Raw genomic sequence first — 19800 nt, forward strand, 5'->3', positions numbered from 1 at the left:
ATGTAATATATGTTTCTACACTTTCCTAAGGTAAATACCTTTCTTTGCCACAAGCATACTTTGACACTTATAGGGAGGGTCCATTGGATATTTCTGCACTCTCTTTTGAGCTCCTCACCATGGATGCCATTTCTCCTCAATCTCAAAATGGAAATCACAAAACGTTTTGAAGCAACTCTAAAGAGCCATAACAGAGAGAGGCCAGCAGAAATCTCTAGCTTTATGCACACAGTTGCGATAGCAGAAATAACATGAAGACCACACACGTCTGAATAGGATCTTGTGGAAGCAACCAAATTCTATACTGAGATATGCATTGCCTCCAGGGATGCTAGTATAGCCAACATGTTATTTCTAAGAAATTTAGCATTTCTTAAGTAGGGAAAAAACCCAAATCAAGCAGAAGTGTAAATGGGAATGCTCAAAGGGATGCTATGATGTAACATCCTAAAAATGTTGCATTCAGTGACTGTAGGTGGGGGGTCTCCTCATGTCTTTTCCCTGTAGTGAGGATAATGGCTATAGCTGCAATATTGCTAGGAAAATACAATAGCAATGAGTGGAAACGGTAGGAGTCTTTACCAAAAGGGCCAGATTGAGCTAGCGAATGACGAGAATATGACTGCAGTAAAGAGTTCCAGACTGAACATCTGAAATTACCTAGCCTAAAAGGGATTATGATGCAAATGCCCAGTTTTAGCCCTTACAAATTCATGGAATAATAGACCATTGGAAAGAGCAATAACTCAAGCACCATGTGAACAGAACACACCTAACAGTGCTCTTGTCGATCCAACAATTCATGGTTGTGGTCATATGCTGGCTGAATAACTACTCTGAGGCTGTGTTGTAGTGGACTGAGATTTGTTTCCAAAGAAATAATAAAATTAATGGAGAACTTGGTGGTCAGGGAAAAAAAAAAAAAGGGGTGGGGGTGGAAAGAGTCTTCAAACTAATCAGTGTGGAAAAAAATCCCCTAACAATTAAAAAAGAAGAACCAAGTTGTCATCAGAGAAATGGGCTAGTCAATGAGCTGGAGGAATGATGGAACATTATTTTTTGTGTATGCATCTTTTCCCGCCAAACTTCCAGTATCTCAACAGCCATGACCATTCCTCTTGCACACTTCTAGATCCCTAAGGGGTACAAAGGAGCATGTGTAGAAGCTAGGTAGGAGCTATGTATATGTACGGTGATTAGTGAACTAACATATACGTGCTGACTAACCATGTGACTTCTCCCAAATGAGATATATAGTCTGTCTGTTGTTTCTTCAGATGGGAAAAATCTCATTTGAGTTGTTCCCTTAATGCAGTTTTGGATTCACAAAAACTTTGCAAAATATTACTTTTCTCTAAAATTCATAAAAAATTTACTTTTGGAAGGGTCAGTGAGTAGACAGAAAAATGTGTGATGAAAAAATACTGTTTGAATAGGGAGCAGGGTGAAATAAAGAACAGGGGTTTTTTTTGCTTCAATCATTAGCAACATATATAGAAAACAAAACCATAAAACCATAAGATGGGAAATAAATTAAGTACCTGTCCTATTTTTCATCCAAAATCTGGAGTAGAAAAAACACCAGCTTGAGGATGAAGAACAAATCTTCCCATATAAGTTTTATCTCCTGGAATATTTGGGCCCAAACATATCCAAGTGCAGCAGAAATAACAAATGTTTTACTGCATGGAGATGAACACTGCATCCATTTATATAACTAAATGTCAGATTCTACCTGTGATAAAAACCTTAGAAACACAACATGTCTAGACCAGGCAACTTGACATTCCTCTGTCACTAATCTTCTGTCAGAGGACAGAAGTTAGGAAAAGCTAAGTAAGGGGAAAGATTTTGTCAGGTTGGATAATGAAATAAACTCCTTTACCTTGCTGATACTGGAGGAAAGCCTTAGCAAAAACTTGAGCTCAGAGCAGGCACCTCATCCAATTAAAAAAAAAAAAAGGTTTAATCTGAGAGAACTTGTAAATATATGAGGTAAATAATCCATGTCTGTAGGCACTCTGCCATTCACTTCTCAGATTTCCCCTGTAATGAAACTAATCAATGTCCCTTTGAAAATATCTATGGTACCTTGGCCTGAAATCTGAAACACTTTCCCAGGTGACAAAAAAGTTGAAGGACACAGCTTCTACACATATCAAAAAGAGGTTCGCCAGCTTTGTTTGAAAATTCTCAAGACTTCAGTCCTTACTCCTTATTTTGGAACACTGAAATAATCTGTTAATGTTTCTCTTAAAAATTCTTCCTGTCCAACTCTCCAGCATTTCCCAGGATATTACAACATTTTATGGACACTGCAAGGATGTTTGCACATGGCAAAAAGGGCTCAATATGTTCAAGACATACTCAAAATTTTGTGGGGGAACTTGCCTTATTAAATGCCAATGAATGGAAAAAATCTGAACTGGGGCTGGAAGTTTAAGCAATCCTGGTAATTCAGAGTCTGTGAGATGCTTTTATCCCTAGTGCCCTGTAGATTTTGAAGAAACAGTCTTGTTTGGGATTATCTGTGCTTGGTTTTGTGAGCAATGTTGATCCCTTGTGATTGGTGAGAATGTTATTCTTACTAACTTAGCTTATTCTGTTTTTGCTCCTAAAGACCATATCACCACTCTGGAACAACAAAAGTAGTAGTAAAAATGTTTCTGTTTGAGAGAACCCAGTATTTCCCTGTCTGCCTCTTTTCCCAACCCATCATTAAAAGTGACTGTAGTTCCGTAATGCTGGTGGGAAATGAGGATGCAGTCATCTAATCCATGGGCAGCCCAATTTCAGTGTCAAAAAAGTTCAAGTGTCAAAAAGATTTATTTTGCAAGAGCTCTGCACAAACACACTGACAGATAGACAATCTTCAGAGGTGTCAATTTCTAAACTGGCACAGGAGGCAAGGCAAGGAGAAAAAGGAGGAGCTTAGTGGTCACATGAACAACTGGAACAGCCAAAGCACTGAGCAATCAAGGGAGTCAACAAAAATTGAACATGAAAATGTGGACTTCAATGCACTAACCACTAAGAGATACTTTCTGGAAAATGAGACATAATTACAACCATCATGTCATCTGAAAATAATCCTTTTTTTCTTTTATTCATCAGACTTCACTGGAAATTTGTCAGGAAGAGCCCTTCTGGCAAAAATTATAGTTACAAATTCTTGAAAAAATTTACAGGAAAATCAACAACAGAAACAGGCAGGAACTTAGTCAGATCTCAATAGTCCTGTAAGATTCCATGCAGAACTGAGAAACTGCATAACTGTTTTTGATAGACTTGATGAAAACCAATCAAAACACAAAGATTTAGAGCAGCACTGATGTCCTTAACATGCAATAAAGCGCATTAAGTGTGCCTGGATTTCTCACCAGGTGAGACTTTCATCAGTATTCTTCACAGAGGACATTTTTCCCCCCTAGAAGGAACTGGTGCAAGTGTCTGAAGAATGCTGATCTGTTTGAAAGAGATACTTGTTATCTCAGTGCTAAAACTAAGTCTGCACTGTGCCATAGAAATTGCATTCAGGTTGTGCTGACATGCCTTAGTAGTGCTGTTCTAAATATCCCAAAACTATTAACCTGAGCCATTTAGGTTTATCAGAAAATCACGCAGATTTTCACGTGAGATTTTAATTTACTTATAGGCAAATTGCAAAAAATTAACTAAAAAAGTATTTGGCCAAAGCTAAGCTTCCCTAACAGAGTTCCTGGTGAGAGGAAGCATGCTATGACTGCAGTGACATACAACACTCTCAGAAGAGCAAGCAGCCAAGTGACATCTCCATGAAATCTCATAATGACATATCTCCTCTGCAAAATATTTCAACTGCCAGTTGATTTATATGAGGGACAGAGAGAGGACTCTTTTTTTCTTTAGAAAATGCTGTCATCCTTCTATAAGCAGAACGACTCAGACAAAAATCCATTTTCTTAACAGAGAATATTTTTAATCCTTTAAAAACTAATATCTGAAGTCCTTAAATCTTTACTTAATTGATGGTTCTCAAATGAAGTGTTGCTGAGAAAAAGATTGCTGTGGGACTGAAAGAATTTAAATCCGCAGCAGCATAAAGAACGCTGCAGTGTAAGTGACTGAAGCTACAGAGGTTCTGAGAGTTTTTAACCTTTTTGGCACTGGATTAACTTTGCATCTGGAAGGAGAGCACTTCAAGTCTGCCAAAGGAGACTAGCAGCCCATTCCAGTTAAATGGATAATGAATTAATGAATTTTCTGGTAATTCAGAAAGAAAATAGTAACACCTCTCCTTTGTTATGTGAAGAGCAACCCTGCTAAGAAAACAGTAATTTTGTAACAGAAGGCACAAATGGAAGCATTTAGGTGAACAAGAACAATATGGCAAGATCCTGTTTCTGATAGATCAGTGGACTTGTCCATCTCTCCTTATGGAAAACTTTGTATTAGTCGAGGAGGCAGGAGGCCATCAGCACAGTTGATTGACTCTTCTTTATATAGCAAAGCTTTATTTTTATTAAATTACTGTCTGACAGCTACAGAGTCCTGTACACTTCATTTAATGCATGGCTTTGTGAACCTCATGTGTTCTGACATTTCTAGGACAGGCTGAGCCATCAATATCTCTTGTGCCTCTGGGCAAAAAGTCTAAGAGAAAGCCTGATGTCATTATGGTCAGAAACCATCTTTTCTTTTGTGCTCTGTTTGAAAAAGCTTTTGGAAGGAATATCTACAACCTCATAATGGGCATTGTGACTGAGAGAGGGAGGAAGTGGAAAAATTAATTTAAAATATCATCTGCTTTAGTTACAAAAGTATTGCCAATGGCTTTTATCCTGGAAGGCAGTGTCTAAAGGGAAAAAGCTTCAAGTTTCATACACAGCCTTAAGATTAGACCAGGAGTGTTTGGTGATCTGTTGCCAGTGCCACAGTCTTTGTGATGAAATCTTAGGTTTAGGCAGAGCTGAGATATTCCTGTCTTTGCTTTAGGCAGAAGTAGATAGTCTGATTAATGGGGATTCATTCCATCTAGCTCTAGCTATACAGAAATTATGCATCCCTTTCAGGGCTTTCTCTGCTATCAGTAGAAGATTTGCTGCTGCAGAGACTTTAGACAGAGACACCTCAGAGCCCTGTTCTGCAGGGACTAGCTAATGCTGCCTTCTGCGTGGTTTAGGTTGGGCTAGCTAGATCACATCCTTTTACCTCCCATTGTTTCATCTGGCACAATAAGATAACAAAGTTTTGCATCTCAGATCTCTAGGCTCTGAGACTGGCACAGAATCCATTTGCTGCATGCTTGTACCACTGAACATCCTCTAAGGTTTGAAATGTAGGCAGTAACAAGGAAGACATTCAGATGGATAATAATCAGAGTAGACTTACAGGAATAATGAGAATAATTTGCTTGTTTTTGTGGACAAAATTGGGTGACAGAAGTGGGGAAAAAAATGACAATTCCTTTGCATGCTTCCAGAGGCTGTGCAGCAAGTCCTATGCCAACTTTATATGACAGACACCTTTAGGCATTGTACAAGTAATATTGTATATCTGTGGTATTTGAAGTCATGACTCAGCTATACTAGTACCTAATGAAGTAAAAATTAGTGCAAAATATATGGTAACAATCTAATGGTAACAAACTAATAGAATTGGGCAGATGAGTGCTGATAAAGTATTGTGCTTTGTTTTTTTGTCAGAGCATCCAGTAACACATTATTAAAAGCTTCTTAAATCATCCTGCATTACCTGCTTAAGGAGGCATGTAAATATGAAGATGTAATTGAAGTCAGAGCATGTGTTGAGATGGAATGTGCATAAAAGGGCAAATTTCAACTGTCATTCATTTATACTACAGAAGATGCAGCAGTTTTTGAATCAAAGGTGAAGAAGGTAAATATAAATTGACAGAACACCCCCTGGATTCAGGGTGCAAATTCAGTTAAAATGTTCTGGGCCCCAAAGGCAAACAATAGGGGGAAGACATGATGAAGAGGAAAAACTGACACACAGGGCATCACAGTGTGTTGGTGCCATGTCAAACAGCAGCACCAAGACAAGCAAGAATGTGTCAGGGATTGTCTGACGTATTTTACGTTGTCAATGAGCTGCAGCTTGACAAGGAAGAGCAAAAGGTGAAATTCCCTGAGCAGACCCATGAGAAGGGAGCAGCAATGACAGCTAACATCTGCTGGAACTAAAGTTGCTGGCTCAGCCAACAGCTTCCCCTTGTTTAAGATGGCTAGAAGCCTTGTAATTCAGAAAAGGTCAAAATTTGCAAGAAGGCAAAAAATTAAATAAATTTTTTGCAAAGAGCACCTCCTTTTTCTTGGTTACCTCTGTGGCCAGCAGAAATTTTTCAGGTAGAATAATTTGTGTTTAAATTCTAATTTGTGGCATTTTTTGAAGATAGATCTCTTGAAAAGAAAATGGTTAGTTTTAGGAAGGGTAAACTATTAAAATTCAAAGCCAGTCTCATAAACACTTCTAGATTTTACTCCCTTGCTACCCTGTACCCACAGAATACTTTGTAACTTCTTACATAAGTAGCTATCAAAGATATTTCTCAGTTCTCTTTTGTTTCTCTTGGTACTATAGTTTGTTTCATCCTTCCACCTTCAACCAAAAAATCCAACAACTGTGAAGAAATTTTTATCAGTGTGGTTGAAGTTTGCAAAATACAAACCAAAGAAGAGGATCTGGTTTGGAAAATACAGGGTTTAGTCAGATGGAAATCTGGGAGCAGCAAAGCATGCCACATGAAAAAAAAGGAAGACATTGTGTAGAAAAAGGATAATTTTGGATGTCATCATTCTAAGGAAACCCATTTGCAGACAGTAACCACTGACTGACAAGAAATTGAGAGTTAACTCTCTTGGTAAGAGGAGTATCTATCCATGTGTTTGTGTCTGTGCATGCATATACATTTTTACTAATCATGTTGATAGATAGGAAAGGATGAGTGCAAGGACTACTTGAAATGGATGCACTGTGTTAATCTCACCCCTCCAACAGTGCTGTTCTGCCCAGATTAGGCTGCACCTCAGAATGTAATGGTACAGATGCACATTTCCGTAAAATCCCAAATGAGTGTACAATGCTCATATCTGCTGAGCTGCTAAATGTGCTTTGGGCTCTAGAGGAAAGCAGTTATGCTCCAGTTCAATGAGTTTACTAGTCCATTTTCAAAAGGCGGTAAAGCTGGGAATTCTAACTTGTGCAGAAGTATTCACATGTTCTGTGTGGGAAGCAGCTGCAAACCCCCGAAGCTGAATGACCTTGTGCTCTCTTTTAATATGTAGTGTGATCTTCAAAACCAGCCCATTTTAACATGCGTTATTTTAAGTGTTCTTTTCCCTGAAAAAGAGTACTCAGTTAACTTGAGCACACCACTCCTCCACTGTGCAAATGAGAAAACCTTACATCAGAAGATTTCCCATTCATTTCTACCCACAATTGTAACCTACACTTTCTGCTTGAAAGGAAACCCGTGGGCAAGCACAGCAATAATCTTTTAAGCCATACAAAAAGTCCATCTTACTTTAGCTTGGGTACCACTGTGCCCACATAATTTCAGGATTACCTGTTTTCTCACTGTGCATCAGGCTAAGCATGCCCATAAGCTTGAGGTGCAAACCCTGGCGTTTTCACAAGACAGTGCTGTGTGGTTTAGCAGATTCCTGCCATTACAAAAAGCCTTTAGAGAACACTGTATAAAATGGTGAAGGCTGGCAGGAGACTGTTGCACTGAGACCGGTCATTGCTCTTGTAGAAGAATGGGCTTCATGAAGAAGCTGTATGAAATGCTATCCATAAATATTCTGCGCTATCATTTGGAATTGCAATGAAATGGGAATGTTATCACAAACTGTCACCATTTATTAATGGCTCATGTACAACTGTGACCACAGGTAAATCTATCAAGATACAAAGTGTTTTAAGAGTCTAGGACAGGGAGTGCAGGAGAGGATATATGCCAAGAACTTATATGCAAGTACATAAAGGAGATGCACAGCCATATCACAGATAGTTTGAGATTGCCCGGCTCTGGAGGGCTTAGGGCATAGATTTGTTCTGGTCCTGCAAGGCAATGCACCTGCAGAGTTGCCCAACAGCTTGAAGTTGTTGACATCTCTTCCTTCCTCCCTTCTTATCAAATGATGCCCAAACACTGGGAGAGCACAGAGAGGCTTTTACCAGCCTTTCACAGCTCACTGCCAAGGCCATGTTAAGACAGCAGAGGAATCTGTCATCCCCTCTACAGCTTCAGAGAACTGACAGTTAGTGTGATTTCTTGATGGAGAGAACTGAGTAAACCCATGAAACAAAAATATTGCAAGTCCTGCACTACTGAGAAGATAGCTCTGAAGCATAGCTCCTTTTCTAATGGACTAGCATTAGACTTTCCAAAACAACTAAAACAGCTTAATAAATTATTATGCAAAGTATTTCCAGTGGCTTTTCTGAACTTTGTTCCTTCAGTTTCTAAGTATCACTTAATGGCCTGTTACTCGGCTCTGTTCTGCAGTTCATGACTAAAATAGAAAGGCTGCAAAGCTACGGGGAAGATACTGATGGACAGCTTTGCAAATTGTTCCAGCTGAACCATAAAACTGTCAAACAAATGATACATGTTAGTTGTGATGGCCCTGTGCCTCCCAGAAATAAAGAGAATCCTTAATGGAAGATTTTAGTAAGGAATTAAACTTTAATTAGGACTTATATGAGATAGACATACAAGGTATTAGATACAAACCACAGGTTTGCTGTAGCAATGGTAGAATGAAAGAGCATTTCTTTTTGAACTTTGGTTGACTGGTTAAAAGCAACAAAACTGAGAAGGCAGAGGAAAACATCTTTATTCCTTATTTTGAAAGGGGTAGTGGCCCAATGTCTTTAGTTTTCTTCCTTCAGAAGCACAGTGCTGTGAGAGTACTTATGTTCTCAGTTATTGCCATGGTTAATAACTGGAAAAGCTTCTAATGGGTTGACTCACAAGCTCATGTGATAGCCACAGGAAGTCTAACACAGAAATTATGGCTACACTTGGTGTCAAAGCAGTAAATAGCTTTGTAAAGGAGATATATTTTTAACTGAGTACATCTGGGTTGATTTGTTTAGGCAAAAGTGCCAATGTAAGCTTTCCAGAGGACTCACAGAGTGGCTATTCTGATTTTTCTAGAGGACTCTATGATTTGTTATTATTTTTGCCTCTGCCTCTCCACAGCCCACACAAAACATCAGTTACAATCCATGTCCTGTGGAACAAACAAGTGAGGATGTGTACATCCTTGCCTTTCCATTTTGGGGGCAGACTTGCAAATGTGTATTTATTAATTGTTTAACTGGCATCTAACATGAACCTAAAGTTCTATCCATGAGTCATCCTTTGTACTAGCACAACCAGCATCACAGATTTCCAAAACTTGCTTTCAGACCAAATACAGAGGATTTTAATTCTAATTCACAAAAAAGAAAAACAAGTCTCTTGGATTCTCTTTACAGAAGAACTCTGCTTTAGAGAGCATTATGGTAAATAGTAAGTTAACTGATAAATTAAAACCAGATATATAAATAATAAATATTCCTGTCTGGATCAGCTGCAAAATAAAAGCTGCATGGCATTTTTTTAGCATTTGTGAGTACCTGGAAACTGTAACCATAGATGCAGAGCTATCACTTTTTTATTATAGTGAAGTGTAATCCAGTGCTGGAAAGGTCCACTTGTTAATGTTCTTTGCATGGTAGAACACAGCACTGCTGCTGCTGAACTACAGAATTAGAAACTTTCCCTTCTGGTCTTCAGCTATTCCCAATCATGCAGAAGAAAAGTGCTGACAGTGGATGAAATAGATTCACCTCCCCTTCTCATCCAGACCCAGTGCACATAAGGTATCAGAGAGTTGCATCGTGATCCTCTCCTACAACTATGCCCTAGATCTTTGAAAAGCCATGGTGGTCAGGAGAGGTGCCTGAGGACTGGAAGACAGACAATCTCACCCCAGTCTTCAAAAAGAGCAAGAATAAGGACCTAGGGACTAGGTAGTCAGCCTTACCTCAGTCCCTGGAAAGGGGATGGAGCACCTCATTCTAAAATGAGGCCATCCACATGGATGACAAAAAGGTAGTCAGGAGTAGTCAGCCTGGATTCACTAAAGGGAAACCGTGCTTGACCAACCTGACTGCCTTCAACAATGAAACAAAGACCTGGATGAACAAGGGAAGAGCAGTTGATGTTGTCTACCCTGACTTCTTTTCAAATGAGCTTGGCAGAGCAACCTGTGGAAATCAGCTCCCTGTTGACAAACAGCTCTGTCCCTGTGTACTGATGCCAGCTCTAGGAGCAAAGACAGTACCAAAGACTGTTGGGGTTTGAGGGAAAATTCTGTTCTTTCCTCCACACTCAGCCTCCCTTCCTCAAAGCAAGTGGTGGAACATGCTCTGACCATAGGTAAATATATGAAAATCCTCATTCCACCAAGGGACCTAAAATAATTGTACGAGAAATGACTGTGCGGGGTGCCACACAAATACATGGTAATTTTTACCCTGAGGAGCTGATGCAGCCAAAGAGGGAACTGAGGAGAAAAGGTGGCTTGTTAGAAGGATGCAAGGCAGTGTATCATCCTCAGCTAACCAACACAGTGCTGCCTCTCTTCTACCTGGCTCCAGTCATAACAGATGTGACTGCCATTAACATCAATGTCATTCTCTCTGGTAGCTCTACAACACTCTTCCTACATTCTAAAATAAATTTTGCTATGGGCAAAAGGGAATACAGATAATATGTGGAGCTCAGAATTTATTGTTAGTCTAATTAGTTAGCCTAACTAAAATACAGGTGGTCACTATCTTTGGTTCAGTTACGGTAAAATCAACACTCTGAAAATAAGAGTGAGACTGATATTTATTAAATCCCTACTATCTATCCCTTTTCTCTGTCCTTAAGTTTAGCCTGCCATTGCCCTCCTGAGTCCTAAGGTTAAGAGAGGACACAAGCTCTCCCCAGGCAGGAAGTGGGTATCACACTGAGTCCTTGGTATGCCAATTTCTTCATCAAATGTAGGCTCTTGGTCATTGTAGTGTGGTTGCCTGAACCCCATTTGGGGATATTTTGGATGTTTTGTTAATAAAATCTGTTTTGCTTTCAGTAGCTCACACCTAAACTTTGACACTCAGCCATAGTGTTCCTCTTTCCTCATGGACAGTGGAGCAAATCCAGAATTTTATAACTGGCAGTAAAATATTTCAGATTTATTTCCCCACCAAGTTATTTGCAGATGGAATACATACTAGCCTCAGGCCCAACACCCCAATCCTCCTGAAGTGGAGGAACTGGTACTTAACCCAGTATAGGAAGAACACTGCATCTTTACAGTAGTCCTTTCTATCTATGAGAACTCAATATGCCATTGTTTGCAACACAACTTTCCCCTTCCAGCCCAGGAGCCCCATTTCAGAGGGGCTTCAATTTATGCAAGCTGTCTTGCATTGAGCGTTGATCTGAGCACTGCCTACATCCGGCCACAGACCTTTGATCTAGATCTGATCCACAGACTGACTTGCCAGTTTGGCCCCAGAGCTGTCCTGTCACAATACTTGCCTGGTACAATTTAATGACCTGGACTCTGGGCTGACCACATTTGTCACTCAGCACCTGCCTTGCTCCTCAGTTCAGAAGCAGTGAACAGGGCTGGTGATGAAGATGCCAGTTTCCTCAGGGATAAGCTGGCCCTTGCTGAGGCACGTCACACTTTACTGCTATTCACAGAGCTAAGCAGAAAAAATTTAGGAAGCAGTGATACAATTATCAGACAGCTCCTACCACAGCGAAAACAATCTCAGGCCAAGACAAGCCCTGAGACAACACTGTCAGGCTGATGTGAAGCCCTCAGCCCAAGAGTCATAATGACAGAATTAGATGTACCAAGTTACATCTGATGACAAAAATAGTTGTACAGTAATGAACTACAGCAAAACAGTCCTCTTGAGTCGTATTCAATCATGATGGAATGGAAGGCAACATCTGGGTGATAAGGTCCATGTCCCTGGAACAATGAGAGAGCATTTAAGAAATAACCCTAGGCTACATGCACTGGATGAAATATACTGAGGTATCACAAAGGCAGGGAGATGTCAAATCCTGGCCTTGAAGTAGTCAGCTTTGGGATATTAGAGATATGTACATGGATGGTGTCTAAAATTTCAAGCATTCACATAATACTTGTTAAATTTGTCGTATTCAGCAGAGGTCATATCAAGACTTCCTACTCACTTCTTAGGTAAATTAAGTAACAATGAGGAAAGCACTTGTAAAGGGCTGAAAAGTATTTGCATCACTCTGAGTCTGTTTGCATCAACCCAGACTACATTGTATACCAGCAGCTGGTCTCCTCAGGGCATAGAACACTTCCACCTTAGCTATGAAGTCCAGAAAATCCACTGGAAAAGCCACAAACCACTTCTGAACTTGTCAGAATTGTGTCTAGACCAAAAGTGGGAGATGGAAAAAAAATGACGGCATCATACCAAGAAAGAAGCAGAAACTAAAAATCTGAAGCCCTTGGGAGGAAACAACACATCCCACCCTACCGCAGAATAACACAACCTGTTCTCTCCTATACAAATCACCAACTCTCAAAATCCCATACAACTCTAGCATGATATGTCCCAGGCACCTTCAAGCTTTCAAGCTCCCTCAGGAATGCACCCGTGTTCCTGCATCACGTGCAACTTCTGTCTGGGGCTGATCACTGCAAGAAAAGCAAGTCCAGCACAGGCAATCACCACCAGGGAGCAGTTATTACGTCTGTGGCAGAAACTTAGTGCTGGAGGTACTGCATGTCTGGAGGCAGCATAGCACTGTCCCACTGAGGGGAAAGGCAACAGATAGCTGCAGGCCACATCCAGTTCAACTATTCATCCCAAAGGCTTGAAATAAACTGAGGAAGAAGGAAATCTTGGGGCTTACAAAGCCTACCAGATCACGGGTAAAATCTGCGACATTGTCAAAGCTGAGCTTTGTAAACAAGCTGTCCGTAAGAAAAGTGGAACAAAGATCCATGCTGTGCTGCTGATAAGACTCACGATGTGAGATATGGATGTCTGATACCTTTAGTATGTTGCAGAGACATTATGACTGCAGTGTCAGTTTGGTGATTGACATGGGTATACAGAACTGCCAAACTCCTGCAAGAAACAGCATTGGTTCAGAGTTATATTTTACAAGGCTGACCATGCTATGGAAGCCATGAAGATGCATGAGTTGGAGCACAATTTCATACTATGCCTTCTCCAGCCTACCAGCAGGCACTGCAGTCAGGGCCGATCTCATTCTCTCTTACTTCCCTGTCCCTGTGCTTCTTCTGTTGTGTACTACCAGGCTACACAGTGTCCTGCCTCTGCAGCTTACCTGTGCACAAGAAAACAAACTGAATCAAAAAAGGAGATGCTTCCCAGGCAGTCAGCTGGATGAATTATCCTCCTTTCACCCTCCGTGGTGTTGGACCTCACACATGGGAAACAGCAGTAACAGGAAAGCAGTGGCAAGGAAGAAGAGCAGTATAGAAGTCCTTGTTAGACTGGATTAGATATAACATGAGTCTTGAGACTATTCAGCCAAGTCTAACTGTCCAAAGATCAGCTGCCACCATGTGGCAATGTGAAGTCATCCAAGAAGCAAAGGCTGTCATAAACCCTGGAAGGCCTCACCAAGAATTAGTTAATTGCAATAGTAGTTAGTTATTACAAAAATATCCAGATAACTCCAGACGATTTTCTAGGCTTCAAGTTCCATATGCTACAGCAAAAGTCTTGTTCCTGCCATGTGGTATGAGATGGCTGTGTGACAAAGCCATCTTGGCATTTCCAGGGATGCTCTTGGAAGCCAAGTTTATGATTCAATTAAGTACTAAATTAGCTGGAGGCAACTGAACAGAAAAGCACATATATACGTTCACAACTCATGCAGACACATACACACACAAGCCCTCAAAACATAAAACCAAATTTCCTGTGCATTGTGCAGGTACCTCTTCACAAAGAAAGAAAATGCAGCAGGAAGTTATCAGCTCCCTGATGAGTTTGAAGGAGCCCGGAATGTCTATGTTCTCAGAACATCTGCAGGGATGCTGCCAGGAGAGCTGTTGGGACTAAATGCCTTAAGCACTCTTTCTCAGAGGAATGATTCAGTTTAGGAGTAGCAGGATTTACATCTCTTATCTCCCCAGTCTGAAACTTCAGTTCCTGAAGTGAACACTGGAGGATTTTAAGCTGGCCAGACAGGTGGGAAGGGTCAGCCTTAATATACTGGAAAGGGCACAGTGAACATTGCTGCTCTCCAGTGAACAGTGCTGCTCTCCATTCCCCATGCCTGTGTGCCTGCTCAGGAATGCCTCAGTACAGGAAGAGCTCTCACAGTCTTTGCAGGGAGATGGGAGAAGGCTGTGGTAAAATCCCCAGTGCACTTTGGATGGGAGTGCCAGCTGTGGGAAACCTCACTGGTAAAATGCTACATAGAAAAACTGCCTTTGGACACTTCCCAGCCCTTGGAGGAACAGAAAGTCAAAGGAAAAAGGGGAACCTTGACCTTGGTCACTTTGACCAAGGTTTTTATCATAGCTCTGCCTGATCATCTCTGGAACCATGCTCATAGAAACCTAAGCATATGGGTTTAGCTATGAATCAGATTTTTAAACCTGGCAAACTGTGTTGGAGGTAATCTGAGGTAATCTTGGCATCTGTGCTGCCCCTGGAAGAAGAGGACTGGGAGGATTGCAGATCAGACAAGGGAGTTTCACCAGTATAGCCTGGCATCTGACCTGCAAATACTGCCAGAACATGTTGATTCAGTTGACTACTGTGATTAGGAAAACACAGCTCCCAGCTGCTCTCCCTGCAGGAGTCCTCAGATGTTTTAGGAACGGAGGTGTATTGGGCTCCTTCACAGGGTGCAGATAATTCTGATGGATTTTCTTTCTCTGGCAGGAGGCACCAGAGCAGCTGTGGTGAGCAGAAAAGATTCCCTGCAGGCAACTGCAGTTCTTCAGAAGTACCTTAAAAAAATCTTGTTAGCTGCTTTGTTAGACGTGGAAGAGAAACCTGTGGGTGATGGAGCCTTTAGCAATAGTTTTACTTTGCTTCTGTCACCCAAGTTCAGGCCTGGTGTTGCCAGTGTGCTACATGTAGCACTTGCCCATGCCTCAGGATAAGTTGCAGAAAACAGGAGGGGGGGGTTCTCTTTAGCCCCTACCACAATCTCTGAGAAGGACCTGCCTGGAAATGCTCTGGAGACCATGTTCTTGTCAGAATCCCAGAGAACAGACTTTCCTGGAGCTCTGAGAGAGACTTCTCTAAAATGTCAACACAGCACCATTTTACATCCATGGCTTTGTGGATCAGCCAAACGGAATGCAACAGTTCTGTTTTAACAGTCTCTGAGGAAAAGTCAGCTTGGTATCCAAGTGTCAAGCCTTTCTGATGCCAAAAGGAATGGTCTGTGGTAGAACCTATGGGCTTCAGGGGATTTCTCCCTTGAAAACAACTTTTTGCTGAAATTTTTTGTCCAAGTCTGACTGGGAGGGAGCTGTTGGTTCCTCTGCAAGGGATTGTTTCCATGTCCATCACAGATAGGTGCTCAAACCGCTGGCATCTTGTGCTGGCCCCACAATGAACCTTCCCCACTTACAGGCAGAGAGGTGCAGGGTTGCTGTTAATAACCAAAAAATAATAGTATGGTGTTTGTTTGTCAGGTGTTAATCTCTTCCATTCTATCCCTTGCAAGGGAAAGCTATCAAAAAAGCCAGCTTAAGTGAGTGCAAGGACCTCCTCTCATGGATCACTCTTTCCAACTAGCAAAATGTCATCAGCCCTCACTGAAGCCCAGAGAGCAGCACTCACCCAAAGGCAGCTGCTGTCCCAGCTCAGGGTGCAGCTGGTGGCATAGAACTAGATTCCCTGTCTGGAAGGCTTAACAAGATTCCTGAAGGCACAACAGGTAAACAAGAATGGTCCTGAAGACAAGAGTCACACCTCATGGAAAATGAACTCCTCAGGTATACATGGAAACAAATAAGCATTTAGAGAATCAAGCTGCAGGCTGTGTGTGATAAAGCACACTTAAAGCTCTTCATAGAACCATAAAATCATAGAATGTTAAGGGTTGGAAGGGACCTTCAGGATCATCTAGTCGAAACATCCTCCTGCCAAGGGCAGGGACACATCCCACTGGACTGGGTTGCTCATGACCTTGTCCAGCCTGGCTTTGAACAGTGCCAGGGGGCATCCACAACCTCCCTGGGCAACCTGTTCCAGCAGCTCACCATCCCCACAGTAAATAATTTCTTCCCAATAACTAAGCTACATTTCTCCTCTTTCAATTTGTATCTGCTATTCTCTACGACTGAACAGCTACGACTTTCTTAGCCTTTGTGGGGGAAGTTCTTCAGTCCCCTTGTAAACTTCACGGCCCTTTCCTGGACTTGCTCCAACACGTCCACGTCCTTCCTGTAGTGGATGCCAGAGCCGGATGCAGCACTCCAGGTGGAGTCCCACCAGAGGGGAGCAAAGGGGCACAATCCCCCCTCTCGCTCTGCTGCCCACGCTGATTTGGAGGCAGCCCAGGATGCGGCTGGCTTTCTGAGCTGAGAGCGCACACTCCTCTTCGACATACTGAGATCAATAAATTGGTTTACACGTCGCCAGGACACAGCTCCCACCCTGCCCCTACGCTTTTCCGGGGAAGGAGGGCGGTTCCGCTCCCGTCACCGCGGCCTTCCCGGGCCTGGCACGGGGAGCGCGGGCGTGGCGGTGCGCACCGCCCCCGTGTGGGGCGCGGGGGAGCCGCAGCCGCCGCCGCCCGCCCCGCGGCACCGCCGCCGGGAGAGTCCCGGGCACCGGCGGCCCCGGGACAGCGGGGGCAGCGGGGACAGCGCTGCGGCTCGGGAGCAGCGCGGCGGGCAGGAGGGCCCCCGGGCCGCGGGGCTCCGCGGGACGGGGCCCCTGGGCGTGCCCTGGCGCGTCGGCAGCGGGCGGCGGTGGGGCCCCGCTCCCCGGCCCCGCGGCCCTCGCGGCGCCATGGGGCCGCTGCTGCTGTGGCTGCTGCTGGTGCCGCTGGGCGCGGGCTGCGCGGCGTACGAGGTGTACGTGGATGCCCGGCGAGCCGAGCGGCCCCTGCGGCACTTTTGGAGGAGCACTGGCTTCTGGTAAGCGCGCGCCGCCCGGCCCCGGGCCCCCGCCGCTGGGCAGAGGCGCTTCGGCCCTCGCCTCGGCCGCATCCCGCCCTCCCGATCCCCAGGGCGTGCGGATGCCGGCTTTCCCGAGGCTTCCTGCTGTGGGATCAGAGGACCCTTGCTGCCCCGTGTTGCTTAGCCTGGTGCTGGACCAGGTCCGCAGTCTAGGGCGGGATGTGGGATGTGGCCAGTTAATGAGAACTGGCCAAAAAATAGGCCTCGTCTCCCCGTCTCTGACTGGCTTCCTTGCCCCTTCGAACATGTAAAGTCCATCTTCTTCCCCAGCACAGTACATATCTTGATACTCAGAACTCATTTCCCTTTACTTTTCAGTGTTTCCATTGCCAAGGCCCCTAAAGGGCCCCAGGAAAAACTTCTGAGAGTTCTAGTACTACCAAACAAAAGACTGATAGTTCTAGGAGTTTGTTCTTCTTGACAGACGTTTTCCAGATGCACCACCAGATGCAGCCAGTGGGTCAAGTTGACCCAAGCTAGGGGGAAGGCGGTGACCATGCAGAAATTGCTGTGTTCTGGTCGTGCTTTGCTTCTCGGAGAAAGATTGGTCTTGCTCAGCTAACTGGGATTGGAATGGCCTTTAAGTTTTGTAAGACTACTAAAAGTTTTTGCAGGCGTGAAAACAAGAGATGGTATATTCCACTGCTGTGTATCTTACTTGAAAGTGATTATGATCTACTTCATTTAGGCAAACAGTGGGTTAAGTAACACTTACGTGGAAAAGAGTTGCAATAGGGATGGAATGAGCATGTGCTTTGGAAAAAGGACTTTGTGCACATTTTTTGTATAATGCATAAGGGTTCCCTAGAAAAAACTTACAAGATTTTTCTTCAGGTTTCCAAGGGGGGGAGGAATAGAACAGGACCTAAAATACATTCTGATGAAGAGAAACGTTTGGGCTTTCAGGATTTTTATTTCTGTCTTTTTTTTTTTTTTTTTTGGTGTGTTTTAACTTTTTTGGTTTTTTTTGGTTCGGTTTTAAATTTTTCTTGCAATATTAGGAAACATTAATGAAAATCTGCCTTAAAAATAGTATGTTTAGCCCATTTAAACAGCAGCCTATGAAACACTCATGGTTTTAATTGTGTGAAAAACTTTGGAAAGCTGCAAACGTGAAAGACGTGTGAAGGACAGACAGAGTCAGAGGCTATTCATGGGTCAGCAGTTAGTCTTTTATAATACTGGCCAACACTAGTATTTCTGAAAATCCCTTAAAAGCTCATGCAGTGGCACAAGTGAGTTCCAGCTGCTAAAGCTTCTTTTTTGGGCAAGTGTCCAGCTGTGGATCAGCGGCTGAGAAAACCTGGGAGCAAGGCTTGAAGTTCTTTTGGATGGGCACTTTGCACTCAGAACAGGAAAGGACAGATACTGGTAGCACCACTAACAACATGCACCATTTTGTCAGCTTTCTTTGGTATCCCATCACGGTTTCTGCAAGTTTTCTCTAACAGGGTGTGAATTTCAGAATGTTCATTCAACATGGACTAAGCAAAAAGAATTGTCTTTGCCATTATTGAATGGAGGCCAGTTTGAATTTCAGAGTAGTAGTAAAGCACCCCATCAGGATCTGATCGTTGACACTGTCCTTATTTACTGGAACAATTAAAAAGACCCAAATGGCTGATACCTTGTTAGTAAGAATGGAACTGGTAATTTCTCAGTATTAGGAAGTCTCACTTGTGTGACTTGAAGCTATCTTAGGGAGATGGTTTTTAGGTGCCTTGTATGCTGGTGAAACTAGAGAGGGGCTCACATATACTGGCTGATTTGTAATAAGCATTATAAATGGATGTGGTTTGTGTAAAGACTTGAACTTTCAGGTAAGGATGTAGGAGATGGGGAATAGATCAGCAGTATCTCTGTTGTATGAAGTTCTTGTCCGGGTGGAATCAGGTGTTTCTTCCTTTGTACACAGATGGTTATACAGTAGGAGATGCATTCATTAGTGCCTTTGGTGGTGGGATGATTATATGGATGGGTAGAGAGTAGGCAAGGATGACATAAATGACTCTTCCCAGCAGAGTTACAGTCAGCACAAGTCTGGTCCATATCACAGGAGACAGACTACAACAGGCAAGGCATAGACTACAACAGTTTATGTATAGCGTGTAGTTAGAGCATAGGTCATCTCTTGCTGCAGTATGAAGACACATGGATGTATTTTACCACTGAGGGACAGTGTTGTTTTATCCTTCTTCTCATAAAAATGCTTTATCATTCAGAATGTGCACAATATGAGGAGGCTTAATTAAAGTCCCTAAGCATGCCCAGACCTAGTGAACCATGCAGCATTCTAAGTTGCTGACTTTTGAACGGTGGGGTTGAGACCTCCATCTTGCAGTATTTATCTGTGGAGACTGGAATAACAGAAACTTGCCACAGTGTAATGTTGATTTCAGTGCAATAAGTAGATGTCAAAGTCAAGTTGATATGATTGTTACTGTATAGCCCTGAGCCTGTTAAACTGCTTGCAGAATCCAACATAGAAATCTCAAACTGCGCACTCCTGTGCTTTCTAATGCTTAAGGGTTAGCTGAACATGGATGAAGAATATGAAGGCTCTGAGCATCTA

At 42.8% G+C, this 19800-nt stretch overlaps 2 protein-coding genes across 2 annotated transcripts in view; one reads left to right on the forward strand and one right to left on the reverse strand.

Moving 5' to 3' along the window:
* Positions 1 to 16689, reverse strand: part of CHRNA6 (cholinergic receptor nicotinic alpha 6 subunit) — a 32611-nt gene extending 15922 nt beyond the window's left edge. Inside the window, exon 1 of the mRNA XM_064404832.1 lies at positions 13397 to 16689. The gene's annotated coding sequence lies outside the window, so the exon portion shown is untranslated. The remainder of the gene's footprint in view (positions 1 to 13396) is intronic.
* A 218-nt stretch (positions 16690 to 16907) lies between these two features.
* The window catches only part of IDUA (alpha-L-iduronidase), a 46532-nt gene continuing 43639 nt past the window's right edge, over positions 16908 to 19800 (forward strand). The window contains exon 1 of the mRNA XM_064404829.1: positions 16908 to 17186. Coding sequence (XP_064260899.1) covers positions 17059 to 17186 — 128 coding nt within the window. The 5' untranslated portion in view covers positions 16908 to 17058. The remainder of the gene's footprint in view (positions 17187 to 19800) is intronic.

The sequence above is a fragment of the Passer domesticus genome, chromosome Z, assembly GCF_036417665.1.
Source record: "Passer domesticus isolate bPasDom1 chromosome Z, bPasDom1.hap1, whole genome shotgun sequence".
Lineage (NCBI taxonomy): Eukaryota > Metazoa > Chordata > Aves > Passeriformes > Passeridae > Passer > Passer domesticus.